Source organism: Rhinopithecus bieti, unplaced genomic scaffold (assembly GCF_001698545.2).
Source record: "Rhinopithecus bieti isolate Rb0 unplaced genomic scaffold, ASM169854v2 scaffold_24392, whole genome shotgun sequence".
Lineage (NCBI taxonomy): Eukaryota > Metazoa > Chordata > Mammalia > Primates > Cercopithecidae > Rhinopithecus > Rhinopithecus bieti.
In genome coordinates, this window is record NW_016812542.1 from 3,696,792 (window position 1) to 3,716,774 (window position 19,983).

General features: G+C 52.8%; 1 protein-coding gene across 1 annotated transcript in view; it reads left to right on the forward strand.

Moving 5' to 3' along the window:
* The window catches only part of PKP1 (plakophilin 1), a 49,976-nt gene extending 30,908 nt beyond the window's left edge, over nucleotides 1–19,068 (forward strand). The window contains exons 4-14 of the mRNA XM_017896596.1: nucleotides 2,745–2,889; nucleotides 3,772–3,979; nucleotides 4,803–4,980; nucleotides 6,399–6,513; nucleotides 8,093–8,248; nucleotides 9,127–9,303; nucleotides 10,553–10,706; nucleotides 11,067–11,253; nucleotides 11,842–11,926; nucleotides 14,861–14,967; nucleotides 16,181–19,068. Of these exons, the coding sequence (XP_017752085.1) occupies nucleotides 2,745–2,889; nucleotides 3,772–3,979; nucleotides 4,803–4,980; nucleotides 6,399–6,513; nucleotides 8,093–8,248; nucleotides 9,127–9,303; nucleotides 10,553–10,706; nucleotides 11,067–11,253; nucleotides 11,842–11,926; nucleotides 14,861–14,935 (1,480 nt within the window). The 3' untranslated portion in view covers nucleotides 14,936–14,967; nucleotides 16,181–19,068. The remainder of the gene's footprint in view (nucleotides 1–2,744; nucleotides 2,890–3,771; nucleotides 3,980–4,802; nucleotides 4,981–6,398; nucleotides 6,514–8,092; nucleotides 8,249–9,126; nucleotides 9,304–10,552; nucleotides 10,707–11,066; nucleotides 11,254–11,841; nucleotides 11,927–14,860; nucleotides 14,968–16,180) is intronic.
* Nucleotides 19,069–19,983: the final 915 nt, after the last annotated feature.

The following is a 19,983-nucleotide window of genomic DNA, read 5'->3' on the forward strand; positions in this document are numbered from 1 at the left end:
TAGCCAGGATGGTCTCGATCTCCTGACCTCGTGATCCGCCCGTCTCGGCCTCCCAAAGTGCTGGGATTACAGGCTTGAGCCACCGCGCCCGGCCCGGCAATGCATATTTTAACAAGCTCTTCAGTGATTCTGATTTACACTAGAGTTTGAGAACCTCTGATCTTAGGCATGTAAATCTCTATCCATGTTCTGAAAGAGCAAAGGAATATGCCCCTGTACGGACGATGGGAAAAGAATGGGTTTTAGGTTACGTTATAACATAACCTAAAACATAACCTGTAAATCCAAAAGACAAATAAGATGAATAGACTAAAAACTGAGGGACATGGCCTGGGTGTGGTGGCTCACACCTATAATCCCAGCACTTTGGGAGGCTGAGGCAGGAGTGGATAGAGGGTGCTTGAGCTCAGGAGTTTGAGACCAGCCTGAACAACATGATGAAACCCTATGTCTACAAACAAATACAAAAATTAGCCAAGCATGGTGGTGGGCGCCTGTTGTCCCAGCTACTCAGAAGGCTGAGGCAAGAGAATCACTTAAGCCCAGGAGGTGGAGGTGGCAGTGAGCTGAGATAGTGCCACTGCACTCCAGCCCAGGCAACAGAGTGAGACTCTGTCTCAAACAAACAAACAACAACAACAACAACAACAAAAACCCTGAGGGACTTCATGGGGCTTCATGATCTAGTGCTACAGAACAGAGCACAACTCCTGTGCATAGATGTTGACGGCCATCACCCAGAGGGAATAAAGGACACCGAATGGGGTGCGCCGTTAGGAACCGTAGATGCAGAGGTGTTGTGAGTGACATTGAGCCTGCCCTTCAGTGCTGGAGGCTCCCTGAACCTTTGAACTGTCCTTCATCACCACCTACTGCTCATTGTTATGTGTTTGGCAAACGTTTGCCGAGCATCCAGTACATGCCAGACTCTTTGGCAAGTGCAGGGGACAGCAGCCACGATAGGGACAACCCAGAGCTGTTCTGGAGCTACACAATTAACTCCTTTTCAGAGAGCCTCAGGAGCTTTGCATTCTTCATCTTTAATCCTCACACCCCTCGCCAGGCAGGCATGAGTATTCCTGAGGAGAAAACAAGGCACAGAGATGTTAAGCAGCTTGTCCAAGGCCACACAGCTGGCTCTCCATCCTGTGCTCTTCCCTACCAATACCACACTGTTCTGAAAATAAGCAGGACCCCATTGTAGAGCTAGACCTTTCCTAACTACTTGAAGGCTGTAAGGCGTATTTAGGATGATCTGGAGAAGAACTTAGAAACCGCTCTCTCTTAGAGGCTGATCAGGGCAACCTCTGGCTTCAGCTCATTGCCCCAACCAGAGACCCTGAGTGGAGGTTCTAGGTGAGATATGGAAGGGATGAGTGTCAAGCCATTTTACTGATGAATGCAGTGACCTTCTCTCAATGCAGGCAGCAGTACTACTAACCCAGTGCCAGAGAGCTCTGCGACTCGGGTGGTTTTCTTAGAAATGAAGTTGGGTTGCTGTAGCTAAAACCATGAGTATTTATTGACCACTAGGTATGTCAAAGCACGAGGAGAGGGCTCCCTCTCTGAATGCTGGACATAGCCAGTCACCACCCTGTGACTCTACACCAGGGGAGCTGGAGAGGTTCTTAGAAGAGAGGTTTCCCTTCCCTAGGAATGCTTTACAAAGGTGGGGCTTGAGCAGGGCCAGTGACGTACCTTGAGGCAAGCCTGAGACCTGGCCAGAGTCCAGTGAAGGGGATAGTCTTGCTGGAGCAGACCCTGGATAGGGGCTGGGGAATGTTTTCATAGTGCAGCCGGGTTATTAGGTTAAAACATGAAATGTCTGGTTTTATGGCTCAAAAAAGGTTAACTACAGACATTTCCTATGATTCAACCTAATACCTGCCCCTGGATATCAGACTAAGCTGTTTAAACTTGAACCTGAAGTATGGAGAAGCCACTGATGGCTTCTGAGCTAGAGAACAACACAGTGAACAGGGTTTTAGGACCACTTATCTAGTAAAAAGGGTATGAATTTTAGATGGGGGAGCTTGAGGAAGAAAGCCAAATATGGCAGTCCCTTGCTGCCATTAAAGTGATCAAAATCAGGAAATTGTTGGCTATAATTTGGGAAGAAAGGGTAGATGTGAAAATTTTTGTGTAAGCCCAGCTGGACTTGGGGATGGATAGATGGACGGACGGATGGATGGATGGATCGATGGGTGGTTGGATGGATGGATGAATGGATGGATGTAAGGACAGATGGGTGGATAGATGGATGCATGGACGGATGGATGGATAGACGGATGGATGGATAGATGGATGGATAGACAGATGAATGGATGGATGGATGGATGGATGGATGGATGGATGGATGGATGGATGGGATCATGTCCATTGTCTTCCATATTCCTAATACCAGGCACAAACAAGAGAGATGGCAAGGTGGGTGGGAAGCTTCCCCTCAGGGAATAGGGAGGAGTTTTTCCTCAGTGCAGAGATAACATACCTGCTTGGACATTAACTGTGACCAGGGATTCACTATTCTCACATGGGGAAAATCCAGTGGGTGTAGCTTTCCCTTCTCTGGAAGAGAGGAACCGTTCCCAGGGGTATTCTCCAGGTGGGCCCAGACTGCCTTGTTCTGGCTCTCCAGAGGCAGATTAGGCTGTGGCAGCTTAGTGTACCAGGAGGAATTCTGAGCTCCCTCAACAGGGCTCCCAGCCCACCCTGTAACCACCCCCACTGCCCATTCTTCACAGGATCTGCAGTGAGGACATTGAGTGCAGTGGGCTGACCATCCCCAAGGCTGTGCAGTACCTGAGCTCCCAGGATGAGAAGTACCAGGCCATTGGGGCCTATTACATCCAGCATACCTGCTTCCAGGATGAATCTGCCAAGCAACAGGTAGCTGGCTGCATACCTTCCTCATTGGTGGGCCTGCGCAGGGCCTGGGTGTGTCAGCCTGACTCTGCTCTTAGAGATGGGTGGGGGCATCTGCAGTTGGCTTCTTCTTGCCCTGCCCAGCTGCCAGGGGCCTTCACATTGCCCAAGGTTAGAGCTGGGAATCTTAACTTTCTGCAGAGCAAAGCCCTCTGTTTAAGTGGACATTAGGCATGTATACTTCCTCCACTGGTTGTGGAAGAGATACTTCAATGCCAGCCATGGGTTCAACAGAAACCCCCTTTCTCAAATCCCACTAAAGAACATGACTGCTCCCCACCTCTCAACTCCTGCCCTCCTACCCGCTTCCTCTTTCCCACTCCCCTTCTCTCTCCAGGCATTTTATGGTAGAAAATAGGCCCTGTTGACGCTTCCAAAGCTTTGCTGGCGGGAAGGACACTACAGGGCTCTTCAGTTCAGCCCAAGGATGTAGTGTCAGAAATGTGTTTCCCAGAGTCCCGGATAAGTTTGTATCCGTTTCTATGTCTGTATTCTGCTTTAGGATTTTGAAATGTATTTACATCCACTTTCTTATCAGGTCCTCACCATCATTCTCCAGAGGAAGAAAGCAGGACTCAGGAAAGAGGAGGGACCCTAGCTGAGGGTCTCCCAGCTAGGATATGGGAGCTAGGATATGGGAGCTAGGATCTGCATCCAGGTCTTTCGCCTCCTGGTCTGGGTCAGTTATCATGACCTCACACTGTTTATTTATTTTGGTGGACTGGAATATTTCTGAACTGATAGATTTTTTGGTCTAAAAAAAAAAAAAAGTCAGCTTTGAGTAGAGAATAACTAGATCAGCCTCATCTCCCTTGACCAGGCAGTGTGGCGACTTTCTCCTGGCAGGTCTATCAGCTGGGAGGCATCTGCAAGCTGGTGGACCTCCTCCGCAGCCCCAACCAGAATGTCCAGCAGGCCGCGGCAGGGGCCCTGCGCAACCTGGTGTTCAGGAGCACCACCAATAAGCTGGAGACCCAGAGGCAGAATGGGATCCGCGAGGCAGTCACCCTCCTGAGGAGAACTGGGAACGCCGAGATCCAGAAGCAACTGACCGGTAGGATGCCACGGCCATGGAGAGCCAGCGTGGGGGGCTGGGCAAGGCCACTGGCTATGGCCTCAGTCTCTCCAGGCTGGGCCAAGACACAGCTGTGCAGATTTGACCTAGGGCCAATATCCTGAGAGTTTAGTGACACTGGCCTTGGACCAATTAGGGGTGTCCAGAGGGTGACCTCGGGTGGTCTGCACACACACAAGGGGTCACCATCTTTTTGAGGTTAAAGAGCAAAAGGAGGAAGGCTCATGTCCTGGAAAGATCATATTCCACAAGCCCTGGGATTCCCAGGTGATGGAAAGAGAGTAAGACTGAGGGGGGAAGGGGTTAACAGGTCTTAAGCACCTACGCTGTGTTCAAGAAATACGGTAAGCTCTCAAGGTGGGGGGCACAAGAGGAAGAGGTCACCATGAAGACCTAGAATTGGACTGGGAAGATCAGACCATGTACAGAGTAATAATTGATAAGTATTTCTGGAGTAACTTTTAGGTGGAAAAGAGACTGTGTTAGAAGATTCCAGGTGCTAAAATTTACACTAAAAACCACTGATTAATCAAACATTTTTTGATCACTTTCCACATGCATAATTTTGGCCTTGACAGAGAACTCTGAGATGTTCCCTGCCCTCAAAGAACCTTCAGTCTGGTTGGGACATTGAGAAATGATCTCATGAAACAGTCAGACAATAGGTTCTATAGACCAGGGCTACCTGGAAGGTGACATTTCAGTAGGGCCCATTTGCTAGAGTCCAGGCTGGGGCTGTTACCTCGGTCCCTAGGGCATCCTGAGCCTGGCACAAATTGGGATGATGGTCTCTGCCCCCCAGGGCTGCTCTGGAACCTGTCTTCCACTGACGAGCTGAAGGAGAAGCTCATTGCCGACGCCCTGCCTGTTCTGGCCGACCGCGTCATCATCCCCTTCTCTGGCTGGTGCGATGGCAATAGCAACATGTCCCGGGAAGCGGTGGACCCTGAGGTCTTCTTCAATGCCACAGGCTGCTTGAGGTGAGAGAAGAAGATACATGGGATCTCTTTGTGCCAGCCTTGGGCCCTTCCCCAGACAGCCCCATCTCAGCCAACATTCAGCCAGTGCATAGAACGTAACAGACTACCTGGCACTCGCTCTTATGGGCAGGCTCCAAGACACAGGGACTCAGACCTTCCTAACTTCCCTGGATCTGGATAAGGCCCAGGACCCTACCACCCGCTTTGAGAGAATGCAGTGGACATTAATCAGGAATCTGAGCGTGAAATGCCTGGATCTGAATATCCAAACTGGTTCAACCATTTCCCTCCTCCACCCCATGAAAAAATGCATTTCTTGTGCTATCTTGAAGAGTGTTCTTTTAGACAAAAGTCTACCGATGGGTTGCTAATGAGTCACTTCCCAGCTGTGGTGTTAAAACTGTTTGCCATGTTCATTGGCATGAAGATAGCACTGCTTCGCCCAAAGTTGCCTAAGTTCCGTATCAGGGTGTGGCAAAGCCCCTATGGGGCTGGTGGGAGGGCTTGTTCTAGAAGCAGAGGTTTACAAGCTGGCGAGAGGGGTGGGTGTGGAGGGGCGGCTTGTACAGGGCTTGGAACCCTGGAGCAGGATCCCTTTTAGGGTCCCAGCTTGCTTTAATGGGAGTTGTCTTTCCCAGCTCTTGAGAACCACCCCCCTTCAGAGTGGTGGGTGCAGCTGGCATGTGCCTCTGTGTCTCAACTTGTGTTTCTCCCTGCCAGCCTCCAGTAGCAGCCTCCAAGAAGCAGAGAGGCTGGGGAGATGAAAAGTGAGGGTAATTAAGAGTTTTATGGGGTTGATGTGCTATTGGTAGCAAGCAGCAGCCACACCCCACCTGCACCAGGCTGATGAGCCCAGATTGCTTGGGAATGAGCCTACTGCTAGGGGCAGAACACGACTTGGGAGGAGAGGGAGCTTCTGGTGCCCAGCCTGGCCACCCCCAGCTCCACTGCTGATCCAGCATCAACAGGGCTTCTTCCTGCCCCACAGAAAGAGACTGGGCATGTAGGAGCTTCTGGCTTAGCAGGGTGTGGGCCTTGGGCTGCAGCTGCAGAGGGACCATTGCCACATGGAGCCATTGCCAATTATAAAGTTACTGGGCAGAGTGAAGGAGGAAAAGAACTGAGTGCAAATGAGACCTCATTTCAGCCTCAGCCAGGGCCAGGCGGAATTGGCTAAATGGTTTCTCTTTCCTTCCTTTTTCGTCTTTTCCTCCCTTCACTCCTTTCCTCCCTTTCCTCTTCTCCTTCCTTCCTCCTACTACAACTTCCAATCCCCACCCCGTTGTCTCCTCTCTGCCCTCCCCTCCCCTGCCTGTTCTCTCTCCTTCCTGTCCTACACCACACTTTCTTGTCTCTACCTTCCCTGTTCTCTCTTCCCCCTTTCTCTGCCCTCTCCCACTCTCTGTTCTCTTCCCCAGGAACCTGAGCTCGGCCGATGCAGGCCGCCAGACCATGCGTAACTACTCAGGGCTCATTGATTCCCTCATGGCCTATGTCCAGAACTGTGTAGCGGCCAGCCGCTGTGACGACAAGGTGAGTGCATCCCCTGGTGGCACCCTGACCCCTAGGCCCAGCCCCCTACGTTTTCTGGGTGCCTTTGAGGCCTGGCCCAGTGACAAGACAGTAGCACAGAGTCAGGGGTGGTAGAAGGGGCATCTGGATGCAGGGCCCAGTGTGGCTACAGGGGTGGGCTCTGAGGACAGCGTGCCCATGCAAATCCACTCTCCCTCACTTACAAGTGTAGTCGATGCAGCTGCTTCCCTCATCTCTCTGTTCCCCAGTTCACTCTTCACTCTAATGGAAATGGTCATAATCATATCAACTCATGGGTTGTCTGAAAGGCTCGATTAGTTAATAAGCAAAACACGAAGAGGGCCTGGCACAGAGGAAGCTCCCAGCGAGTATCTGCTGGCTGCACTTCACTGGCGGTGCCGAGCCCTGTCCCGTGGCCCTGAGCCCTGCCCCACAGCCCCGAGGAATCCATACTGGTGTCCCCAGGGCTTAGTGTCCCCTTGAGATGAGACTCTTTCTGCCACTGCTATCTTCCCACTGCCTCCCAGAAAAGCCATTGGCAGGGTCACCTTCCTGCCCTCTCTGGACTTCTGGACACAGCACAAACAGAGAGAAAACAAAATCGTGGAGGGCAGATAAACAGAAGGCTGAGATGTCCCCACCATGGCAGGACAGTGGCTCAGGAGATAGTGAGGTCCAGCAGGCCCCAGATTGCCAGGGGACTGGCTGGCATCACAGCATCTGGGTTCTCAGCACAGTTTCCATGAGGAGGGATTTTATCTCCTGCTCCCTCCACTGGAAACAACAGCAGGGTCGCAGAGGAGAGCAGTGACGCTGGGCTGCTCGGCCTGGTTCCAACTGGGAAGATGCTTTTCTGCTCTGGGCACAACATCCCCAACACCTGTGTAACCCCAAGCCCTGGAAGTCAGATTCCCTTAGACCCCAGCAAGGGCCAAACATCATTAGAAGGGTAAATCTGCTGCCCCCAAACCCTAGTCCTGGAGGTTTAGCCAAAGGAGATTGACGAAGATCTGGGCCCATGCCATGATGAAGCCCTGGGCTCCCGGTGTTGCTGTTTGTTGACTTAGCACCGCTGACATTGACAGCTAAGGACTGGCCATAGGAAGAAGGAATGAGGGGTGCACTGGATGGCTTTGGAATCTAGAGGCATGGGGCTTCTTCTGGAGGAGTTTGTTCTGGGAAAAAAAGACACATTCTTCAGCATCCCAGTCTGCCCATTGGCATGTTGTCCACAGCAGTTCTACTACACGCTAGGCCCTGTGATAAGTGCTTTCTCTGTATCATCTTCCCAATACCTTAGTGAAGTGGATGATTGTAGTCCCATTTTACAGTTGAGATAGCTGAGACCCAGAGAAGTGAGGCCAGTCAAGTTCATGCAGCCAGGAAATGACAGATTCAAACTCAGGTCACAGAGGTGTCCCTGGAAGACTTTCCAGGCTGAGAGTGTGGTGGTGCCTGCACTCATTGTTCCTGATGCAGCCCAGGTGCCTCTGCTCTCTTATTAGTTAGGGTAGGTGTTAGGCCAGGAGCCTGTCTGGCTGGGCAGAGGCTCAGGCCCATGCCTTTCCTTGGTCCCCAGTCCGTGGAAAACTGCATGTGTGTCCTGCACAACCTCTCCTACCGCCTGGATGCTGAGGTGCCCACTCGCTACCGCCAGCTGGAGTATAACGCCCGCAATACCTACACCGAGAAGTCCTCCACTGGCTGCTTCAGCAACAAGAGCGACAAGATGATGGTGAGTACAGCATCAGCAGGGCCAGAGCCCGCCCCATCGAGCATCCTACCAGGAGTCACTGCCTTATCTGCCCTTTCCTCTGGGCCCTCCTGGAGCCCGAAACCAGCCCTAAGGGACAGGCCCGTGCCAACGCCTTGGCCTGGGGCTCATGCTGCATGCCAGGAGCTGAGTAGAGGCCATTCATCTTGCATAAGGGGAAATCTGTTCTTGGAAGTATAAGGGCTCAGACCACCTTAGAGGTCAAAAACTCCAGCCCTCTGTTTGCAGGCCTTGGTCTTTCTTACTGTATAATGGGTCAAGTCTCCCCGATCTTCTCCCTTGCCCTTGAGAATCTGAGGAAAGCCAGAACTCTCACCCTTTCTGGCCTTGGTTCCCACCATCTCCTGAGCTCTCCCAGGCTTTCCCAGAAGCAGAAGCCTGCCGGGGATGGGTAGTCAGCCCTCCTTCACTGGACCCAGCTGTGGAATCCAGGTCCCAGACCACCCCCGTTGGCCCAGGCTGGGTCAAACCTACTCTCTAAGTCTAGAAGAGGAGGAAGCATCATGATGGGAGAGCCCAAAGCAGCCCCACGTATCTGGAAGGTTTGGACCAAGGCTGCCCTGGAGCACAGCTCCCAAAATGCCAGGATGCTTTCTTCTCCCACATCCTGGGATGGTCTGGAGGACGATGGCCCATTCCTGCATCCCACAGAGCTGCTGCAGTGCGTAGAGGAAAGGGGTGCAGCGGGGCTGTCCTAGGCTCCCTGCCTCCGCAGGCGCTTCCTCAGCTCGCCCTATCTGGAACCACGACTCTGAGGCTGGGGGGACGGGGAGAGAATGCCCAGGTTGTGTCCTCTCACGAGGCTCCCACTGACCCCCCGACATGCTCTTTATCTTCAGAACAACAACTACGACTGCCCCCTGCCCGAGGAAGAGACCAACCCCAAGGGCAGCGGCTGGTTGTACCATTCAGATGCCATCCGCACCTACCTGAACCTCATGGGCAAAAGCAAGAAAGATGCCACCCTGGAGGCCTGTGCGGGTGCCCTGCAGAACCTGACGGCCAGCAAGGGGCTGGTGAGTGGGGCTGTACCTTCTCTCCCGCAGCGGCCCCATCCTCCAGCCACTGTCCAGGCTCCGCTCCCTCCTTTCCCCCCAGCCTGTCCCCTGGCTTCGGAGCCTCCCATGAGCAGAGTGCCTGGCATATGCTGGGCTCTGGGCTGAGCACTGGGGAAACACCTCTGCCCTTTAGGAGCTGCTGGGGGGTGCAGAGTGGGTGGGCCCACTAATGCTGGATTCAGTCCATGGCCACACAATCCTCTTGGACACATGGTTCCTGGTCCCTGGCTGACTTCCTGGGCCCTGCTTGAGGTTAGGGAATGGGGTGGAGAGGGTGTTTGGCAAAAGGAGTTGCCCATTTGTTGAACTCACAAAGGTGGAAAAAGAGGGTTTGGGGTCCAAGCAGGTCCAGAGAAGACTGGACAGAATTCGTGCAGATGTTAAGGCCAAATGTATGTAGCTTGGAGGGCACAGTGATATGGGGCAAAGCCAGAGGAAACCTGTTTGCAATCAAGAAGAGTTGAGATGGGCCAGGCAGCCAACTATTCTCCAGCTTTACTTAGGACAAGGGAACCGAGCAGCAGCAGCACTAGAGTGGACCGAGGGCGGAGAACTTCTGTGGCTGTGAGGAGTGAGGCTGGGCAGCTCTGAGAACACCAAATCCACCTAGACCTGTTACACCCAGGGTGGCTCTGTTGCTTAAAGGTCTGGGTGAACTGGCCTACCTCTAGGGGACCCCAGTTCTGTCTCCATGTGGGCCCAGACCCTCTCTTAGCCCTCTTTTCTCAAGCAAGCCCTCAACAAATATGTGTTGGATTCTAAAGAGGTAAGAAAGTTGGAAGAAGGCCAGCTGTATAACTGACAAATACCCTTGACCGTATAGTTTCACATGGGCAGATAGTGTGGGGAGACATAATGGGGGCAGTGCTGAGACAGTGGGGTGAGAGAGCAGCATTGGACACTTGGGTTAGTCTAGAAGCTGACTCTGGGTTACTATGAGTAGGGGAAATGAAACTTCCCTCTCTCCACCCATCTGGTCTGCAGGTTGATCCGGGAGACGGGATCAGGGCTGGGAAAGGGGAGGTGCATGTTAGCCTAGGTTTCTGTTGTTACCCACATGTGAGCAGATTTTTGTGTCTGCTAGTGCTTCCAACATGAAAGAGAAAGGGTTCTGGGATGTCTGCCTTTGGGATTCCTTGCCCCTTTCTGCCTGCCATGGTGCCTGGGAAGCCACAGGCTAGCTCCTTACCTGCTCCTTCTCTCTTAGATGTCCAGTGGCATGAGCCAGTTGATTGGGCTGAAGGAAAAGGGCCTGCCACAAATTGCCCGCCTCCTGCAATCTGGCAACTCTGATGTGGTGCGGTCCGGAGCCTCCCTCCTGAGCAACATGTCCCGCCACCCTGTGCTGCACAGAGTGATGGGTAAGGTCCCTCTCTCTCCTCCCCCTCTAGCTAAGACATGGCAGGCTCCCTACAATTCAAAGCCTGCTTGAAGGTCATCTTTTAAGCCATTCCCTGGGATGAGCTTTCCAGGAAAGGAAGCTAGCCAAAGACAGGTGTGGAGACAGGAGTGGGGAGCCTGTCACCTGAGGGCTGGGAGCAGATCTGCAAAAGTCCTATCTGGGTCTCTGAGCCCTGAGTTTGAGCTGCCAGGAAGCCCTGAGGGCCCCCTGGCTCAGAGCCTGGCAGAAGGCTATCCAAGAGTGTGGCCCCAGCGGGAACCCCTCAGCCCCTCCTTCCCTAGTCATCCTGACCCTGTGCCCCAACTCCTTCCTCTCCCAGGGAACCAGGTGTTCCCAGAGGTGACCAGGCTCCTCACCAGCCACACTGGCAATACCAGCAACTCTGAAGACATCTTATCCTCGGCCTGCTACACCGTGAGGAACCTGATGGCCTCGCAGCCACAGCTGGCCAAGCAGTACTTCTCCAGCAGCATGCTCAACAACATCATCAACCTGTGCCGCAACAGGTGGGCGGGGGGTGCTCCCACGGGCTGCACCCCAGTCAGAGCCCCTCCTCACCCTGCACAGCAGGAGGCAGTCCTGCAGCTCTCCATGGAGCAGGGAAAGCACCCAGGACAGGAGGAGCCAGGGACGGGAGAGGCTTGAATGGAGGAGAAGTTCCAGAAGCCGAGAATGCGTGGAGCGAAGGGTCTAGCATCCAGGCCCCAGGGCTGCACGGAGGGAAGAGGCAACACACTGGGCCAGCAGGAGGCATGGGACAGCAGGTCCAACTGAATAGGGACTTTATCCTGTTCTGTGGGGCTGCCTCTTCCCAGGACAAGGCTGGGGACTGGAGTGGAAGAGCTCTGCCCCCTCATGGCCCCTGAGGAGAGTCCTGGGGTGCTCTAGGTGGGCAGGGTCATGGGGTTGTGCCCACTGTATAGGGTGACCAGGCTCACCACACCCCAATGGGGCTCCTCTCTTTTGCACACCTGAGGCCTCCTCTGAGGCCTCCCCTGTGTCCAGTCCCTGGCAGTGGGGGTGGGAGGGAAGAGGGTGTTCCTTCTCACGCCTCCTGGAATCTCATCTCACAAATGCACTTTTCACCTGCCCAGTGCCTCACCCAAGGCCGCAGAAGCCGCCCGGCTTCTCCTGTCTGACATGTGGTCCAGCAAGGAACTGCAGGGTGTCCTCAGACAGGTAAGAACTCAGGACATCATCCTCTTCTGAGGTTCTTCCTGCTCATGAGCAGAGGACCTGGCATATGCTGGGCTCTGGGCTGGGCACTGGAGAAACGCCCCTGCCCTTCGGGACAGTCTGAGAAACAAAGACAGCTTCTACATGAAAATGAATGTGATGAACATTCTGATCGAGTCTCTGGGCTCTGGGATCTGCGAGGGGTGCTGAGAACATGGAGGGCAGAGGAAATCAAGGAAATGTGTGAGAGGCCTGCGGTGGGATCCTTTAGCAGCAAACTGAAAAGCAGAGTGGACAGAAAGCACACAAGTCTCTTGAGGGCATGGGGTGCACTCCAGCTAGAAATGTAGGTTTGGGCTAGGTTACAAAGCCCTTTTAATTTCAGACTGAAGAGCTTGGATTTGCACCTTTGGCACTGGGGAACCATTCAAAGTTTTGAATAGAGGGTCTCACGATCAAAGCAGCACTAGAAAGACTAATCCCACATGTGTGAGCCAGGCAGGGTGGGCTGAGAAGCCTGGAGCCTGCTGTCCTTGTCCTGTGGTGACCTTGGCCTCCTCAATCCCTCCCCACCTAGCCAGGGGCAGAGCCCTCTAGGGTATAAGGTCTTGTTGTAGGACATTTTCACATGGCCCCTTCTTTCCCATTCCTCAGTGATGAGCATGGACATAAAGGACAGGAGGCAGAAGAAACGGAGCGGTGGGGCTGATTAGGCTGGAGCTTTTAGCTTGAAGACTATGGTTACATTCACAAAGACAGATCAGACGTGGAGAGGCTGAGAAGGCTTTGAGATGGGAGGAAGAGGGATCCCAATTTGGAGAGGTTGAGTTTGGAAGACTTGGATGGGAGACCAGGCTGGAGGTGGTGCGGGCCCTGGCAGAGGGGCCAGAGCTACCATACAGAGTGGTGCTTTGTTCAGGCAGGCAAAGCCATGAGAACAGGCAAGACCACCATGGGATACATGTGTATGGAAAAGTCTTGAGGGACAGGACAGAAATATGAAGACCATCTGCTGGGGACAAGGAGGAAAGGCCAGGGAAAGGGGGAACTGTGTAGGGTGCCAGAAGGGGCTGAAGACCTGGTGAGAGAAGAGGAAGCTCTAAGGAAGGCAGGGCATCAGTTCCCAGCGCTGCCTAGAGGACCAGGGGATGGACACTGGGAAAGGCTCTGGATCTGGTGCTTCGGAAGTCTCTGGAGCCCTTCAGGAGCACTGCTGGGCAAGCAAAAGGAGCCACATGGGGCCTGCTGCAGGGGGCAAGGCAGTGGGTGGGGATGGACGTGGAGTTGCTGAGAGGAGATGCTGCTCACTGCAATTTAGCCTGGAGAAGAAGAAGCCAAAGAGTGGGTAAAAAGAGATCTGTTTAAAGACAGAGGGGACTCAAGCATCTCTGTCATGGGAGGAGAGGGAGTAGGCAAAGAAGGGAGAAAGATGGGGATGGAAGACTGGGAAGACTGGGGATCAGTTGAGCAGCCTGGGGCAGAGGGAAGCACAGCTCTTCCTCCAGCATGGCAGGGGACAATAGGGAGACCCATGAACCCATGGTGTCCAAAGATGATTGGGGAAATCTGAAGGTCACAGCAAAGAGTGGCCCTTGTTCTCCATGCGACATTCCAGAGCTCCTTTCCAACAGCACTGCATTGGGGGTGGGCTTGGCAAATGGCAGCTGCCAGATAGACAAAGGAAGACGGGGAGGCAGGTAAGGAGGACTGGTGAGAGCTTCCTCCCACTGTGTAGTGGTGGTCCAAAGCATTCAGCTTACCCCAAAACACAAATGGAGTCCACCCCCGGCCTAAGACACACAGAGAATCCACTGACATCGCTCTTGGTGGGAATTCCCTTCTACACATGCCTTTGGGAACCAGCGTCCCCATTCAGTCTCCACTCCTCCCTCTAGCTGTGCTTGACAACCGTCCTGGGCATGATCTAGTTGGTGCTTCTGTTCCCAAAGGGCCTTCACATCCATCATGCATTGAGTAGTCACAAGCACAGGTGAGACAGGCCACATGGCTTGTATCCATTTTGCTGAATAGGGAATCAGGGTCCAAGGACTTTGTCTTGATTCAGTGAGTCAGGACATGAGCCAAGCTCGACAGGAATGAGCATGCAAATCTGCAGAAGGAAAATGGCTCATGTAATACATGCCTAAAGACAGGAGGAGCAGGGCTTTGAACCACCTGCTGTTTCGGATCCCCTATGCCATCTCCCCTCCTGTTCCCACAGGTCGGTGATGGCTGACTTGGCACTCAGAGCTCAGGGCTGGCAGCAGGACCTTCTTTTCAAGGGCACCTGGGCCTATTGCTGCATTCAAATCATGCTGTCCACGTTCACTCGGAAGCATGTCTTGAGCACCTGCTGTATGCTGGGAGAAATAACAGGAACAAGACTCACTCTCCATCCAGCAGGCGCTTAGGGGCTAGTGGGGCTGGAGGTGGAGAACAGACAAGTAAACAGAACCTTCTAGCACAGCAGCTTCTTACCAGTGCCAGCCCCCTGCTCCTTTGTTTGAGAAACACTGGGCATGTCCTCTCTGCCCAAGAGCTCTTGTCAGAATTGTTAAAAAAAAAAAAAAAAAAAAAGATAGAGATGGTCAGAGGGAAGAACAACTGACAACGTCTCTAATCTGATTTTGATTGTTGCTCTGTTTTAAAAATAATACTAACCTAAATCCTCATGCCTTGACTCAGGTTTCTGCAAATGCAAATAGGAAATTCAAATGTGTCAGTGGAAGTTCAAACACATTTCACCAACTCGTTGAGAGTTATTATGTTTGGTTGCACATTTACTGAGGCTGGTTTTAGCCCTGACGCATGTATTTAGCAATGAGAGCAGAGGCTATGTGAGCCGAGGATGCTCTGGGAGGGCAGTGGTCAGTGTCTGACCCCACAGCAAGCCCCATCCAGTTTTGTGTCATTTGGTTGCTGTTTCTCCCTTTGCAGCAAGGTTTCGATAGGAACATGCTGGGGACCTTAGCTGGGGCCAACAGCCTCAGGAACTTCACCTCCCGATTCTAAGAAGAGGCTGTCCAAGCAAGTTAGGCTTGCAGGTAAGAATCGATCGCCCCACCGTCTGGGCGAGGGATGCCTCCGGGACCACTGCAATAGCCTCAGCCAGTCTCAGAGACAGGGGCTAGGCCTGTGCTCCCAGGAACACAGAAGCATCCTTTCGCCTGACTCTGGACAACACAAGCAGTTGTGTAGACTGCTTGGCTAGGGGCATGGGTTGTCCCACCTTCAGGACGTTAGGGGTGTATAATGTCCTAGGAGTGTCAGAGGGGTCAGAGGGTCTGGGCAGGACTGCTAGGTACAAATGTGTAGATTGCACACTGAACAACACAGGTGGTGCCATTCACATGGACTACAGTGAGTTCTACAATATGGATAACTGGAGTTCTAGAATATGTCATTCTGGGCTTGGTCATCCACAGCTCACCTTTTTATCCTTTTATAATTCACTTTCCAGTCTCTGCACATGTCCAGTATGGACAAGTTTATTTCCAGCTGATGATTCTAGGCCCCAAAAACTCAGAACCAATCCTATGAGAAAGGCTTGCAGACCTTAGTGTTCATTGGAATCATCTGGATTGCTTGCTAAAATGCACACATTTGGCCCAACCCCAGCTATTCTGACTCAATAGCCCTGGAGTGGGATCTAGGAAAGTCTATTTTTAAACAAGTATCTAAAGTGTTTCTGATGCAGGTAAACTGAGAATCACAAATAGATACTCCAGCCAGATGTTGTCACCCCTAGAGAGGGGCCTCAGAGGCAGCCCCGTGTGGAGCCATCTGCAAATAGCCTGGGATCAAGACAGGGTCTCCTGGGCTGAGGGGGACCTCTTGGCCAGGCTGTCTGCCAGCATCTCCTACCCCAACCCCTGGTGGGGAGAGAGGACTATAACTTTGGTCTGGATGAAGGTTAAATAAGACTTCAGATATCCTCTCCTGGTAAACAAGCTGCAACAACTTGAAGGCGGAAGAGGGGAAAGAGATTCGGTTCGGCAGATCCTTAATGAACACCAGCTTCTTGCTTAGTGAGGAACACAGTGGACAGGGAACAGTGGGGCAGGGTGGCAGACAAAGCTGGCAAGCTTCTGAATCCACAGGACAACCTATAAATGTGTCTAAGGCTGCCCTGAATCCAGTCTCAGGCCAGGGCACACCTGAGGGCCGATGTGAGAAGAGGGTGGCAGTACAGGCTGGGCTTGTGGTATGGAAACATCTCACTGTAAACACTAACTGGAGGACTTTCTCCTTTTCCAGGAAGATATGACCCAGCTGAGAAGCCCTCAGGCCTCACTGGATGGGGTTTTCTGTCCATCCTGTGCAGTATTTGGAAAAGTTCACAAAAAACTGAGAAGAAACCTAAAACTGTTGATAACGGAAATATTTTAGATTTTTTTTCCTTGCGGGAACTGGCAGGCAATGGGGGTTAGGGAGGTTGGGGGGGCTTTCTTGAGTTAAAGGGGCTTATATGTGATGTCAATATTTCTTCCTCTGAGAAATGGTATATATATGTGTATAATGTAAGTGTGTGCATGCATGTGCGTGTGGGTGTGTGTATGTGTGAGTGTCAAAGCATAACCACAAACTGCAAAAAGCTGGGTAAGCTATTTTGTTGCAGCTCGTAAGGTGGCGAAAAGGACTCTCCTGTGTTTCTTACTCATAGGCAAGGACAACATGTGCTTTTTGGTGAGCGGCTCATAGTTCCTGAAATGTATGGTGCCAGGGCAAGGGGGCCATTACTGCAGTCAGGCCCTCAGAGGAGTCCTGCAGGCTTCCTACCAGCGGTATCTGAGGGTGCAGGAGTAACTGGGGCTGGGCCAGCCTCCCCGCTTATGAGACTGCTTTCCAGGAAGGGAGGTCTGGTGTATCGCATGGGAAAATCTGGTGTGTCTGATGATGCCACCCCTCCTACAGCACCACAAGGACTGAGGTTGGGCAGGTGTGGGGCTCCAGAGGACAGCAGGACACTTTCGCATACTTTGCCAAGTGAGGCCTGCTCAGGCGAGTAGGAGCTGAAAGATGGTGCCTGCCACCCTCTGTGTGCCCATCAGAGCAGGCTGAGCCTGCAAAGGCCCTGCATTCAGAGGTCTTGTAATCTACTTGTTGCAGGAGAAAGAAGGTAAAAAATGATTTTTTAACAAGGCTATTTTATTGCAGATCTTTCCCAAGAGCTGTTCTGGGAACGGCTGTTTGGTCTTCATATTCCCAGTGGAGAGGGGAACAGGCGGGGCTGTGTATACACCTATTCTGGCTTCTAATGGGATGGAGTTGGGGTATATAAATTAACTAGGAAGATATTTCCACCAAGCCTGCTGTGAGTCAAGTGAGGGGGTGTTTGGGGTCCCAGGAGACTTGGAGGGGGGGAATTTGGGTAGACTAGGAAAGGAAAGTGCCATATCAGGGTACCTGCAAGCCCACATCCCAGCCAGGGGCCATCCTCCACTTCCCCTGACCCCAGTTGTCGTGTCTCCACTCTGTGAAACCCACAGGGGATGTGATAAACAGGGCCATTAGGGGCATCAGCCACATCGAGCCCCCAGACTCTGTGCACTTCAGACGAGCAGTAGCAGGACGGCTCCCGAAGGCCTTATAAGAAAACCTGTGTGGACAGCCCTTGGTGTACACTAGGACAGAGTAGAGCCCAGTGCTCCCAAGCCTTCCTCCTTCCAGCCTCTACCTCCATGCTAGCTTTGCTGGTATTAGAGAGGAATTAACTTCCTGGTCTGTGCCCTTCTCTAGAAGAATATAAGATGCTCCTCCTCCCCACCCCTTCTCAGCCTCCTCCCAAGTCTCTTCCTCTTCTGCACCACCCCCGAGTCCAAACCCACCTCTTGCCCCAGCAATCAGAGCTGGAAAACACCGATGTGGACTCAGTATGACAACTGAGATGGGAGAAGCCAGACATGTGAGAATGCTATCCTCCGAGAGGTGTCCCCGGTCATTAGCCAGCTGTGCTGTGGTACTGTGGGTCTGTCCCTTGCTTCTGCTTACACTGGGAGGCCCACTCTTGGCCCACCTCTCCCTCTCAGGGAACCACGTGGAGCCTGGTCTCCCTAGACTGTCCTGGGCATAGGTTTCCGGGGCCTCCTTTGTTGCCATCAGAACCCAGAGGAATTCTTCTCCTAAAAAGTATTTATGGCACACCAATCTGTGCTGGGCAGTGTCCTAAGCACTTAGACTACATCAGGGAAGAAAACAGACCACATCCCTGTCCTCATGCAGCTTATGTTTTCCTGGAAGAAAGCGGAGACACGAGTCCTTGGCTTTAGGGCTCCCCGGGGTGGGGGCTGTGCAGTCTGATCAGGGCAGGAGGGGAAACGCACCTCTGCATGTGAAACTTACCAACCCAGGCAGATGCCCCTTCCCCTTAGCACTACCCTGGCCTCCTGCAGCCCCTCACCTCATGTTCTTCCCACCCCCACAGGATGAAGAGCCCCATGGGCCCAGCCCCTGCCCTGGGAACCAGGCAGCCTTCCAGACCTCAGGGGCTGAGGTGGACAGTTAGGGCAGGCCTTCCTTTGGTGACCTTGCTCATTCCCTCCCAGGCCAGCTCAGGTCACCCGGGCCACTGACCCAGGCCTGTCACTTTGGGAGGGGCAAAACTGAGAGGGGCTTTTCTTAGAGAAAGAGAGCAAGGAGTTTGCCAGGCTCCATGTAGCTGACACACGTCTCAGAATTTTAAGTCCACATTGACCTCACACTACCAGGGCCAATGCCCAAAATAAGAAGTTCCAATTAGGGGCCAAATGAGAAAGGACACAGACTCTGCCCCTACCCTGACCCTGGGATCTCCTGTGCTGGTGGCCAATGACAAATCCAGCCACCTCTGCAGTGGGGACCACACTAGCAGCCCTGACTCCACACTCCTCTTGGGGACCCAAGAGGCAGCGTTGCTCTCTGAGTGGCCACCTCAGAACCTGGCTGAGCTGGCTGGGAGGACCAGGACTGTGGCTGGGGTGGGCAGGGAAGGGAAGCCGGGGGCTGCTGTGAGGGATCTTGGAGCATCCCTGTAGCCCACCCTCCCCTTGTTTCATATTTGTAGAGGAACCTTGTGCTGGCCAGGCCCAGTTTCCTTGTGTGACACACTAATGTATTTGCTTTTTTGGAAACATAGAAAATCAATAAATTGCTAGTGTTTCTTTGAACTTCTTCGAGGAGTAGATTCTTTGGGGTGCTGTTGAGGGATGAAGGGGCTACTCATTTCCTTCCGTGATCTCCTCTTACCCTGTACCAGGCAAGGACTGAGAATGCCACCCGAGGGCACAGGGACAGCGCTATCCATGGACACCTGCTCTACAGCAGCACATCTGAGCCTCACCACAGCTCCATGACACTAGGATTGCTGTCCTGATTTATAAAATAAGTAAAGCAAGACTTAGGGAAGGAACAAATACCCCCAGGGTCACACAGCTTGTAAATGTCCCCAAGCCTGAACCCATCCAGGTCAGGGTATCTGTGGGAAAAAGAGAAATCCAAAGATGAAGGTCAAGGAGTTGTTGTTTATTTAGTTTTACTTACTTACTTTTTGAGACAGGGTTTTACTCTGTTGCCCAGGCTGGAGGACTCAAGCAATCCTCCCAGCTTAGCCTCCCACTATGGGTCTCACTCTGTTGCCCAGGCTGGTCTCGAACTCCTGGACTCAAGTGATCCATCTGTCTTTGCCTCTCAAAGCACTGGGATTACAGGCATGAGCCACTGTGCCCAGCTGGAGCTGATGTTTATTGAATGCCTAGTCCACCGGGGTTCTGTATTGGGTGCTGGAGGGTCACAAAAACAAAGGATGTGATGGGCCCCAACCTCAAAAGTCTCATAAGGGACAAGACAAGCATAAGGAAACTGAGGCATGTGTAGTGAATTCCAAGTAATGGTGTGGACATAACCACCGTGGGCCATCAGTGCCAGTCAGGGCCGCCTGGGTAGAGAAGGTCAGGATGCTTGGGGAAGGGCTGAATGTGAGCTTTTCCCAATTTGAAAGGGTGGTGACTGGCAAGGCCTCCCCTACAGCCCATGGCCCTGACCTCCTGGACCATCCCACAGTTCAGTGATGTCCAGAGAGGTCG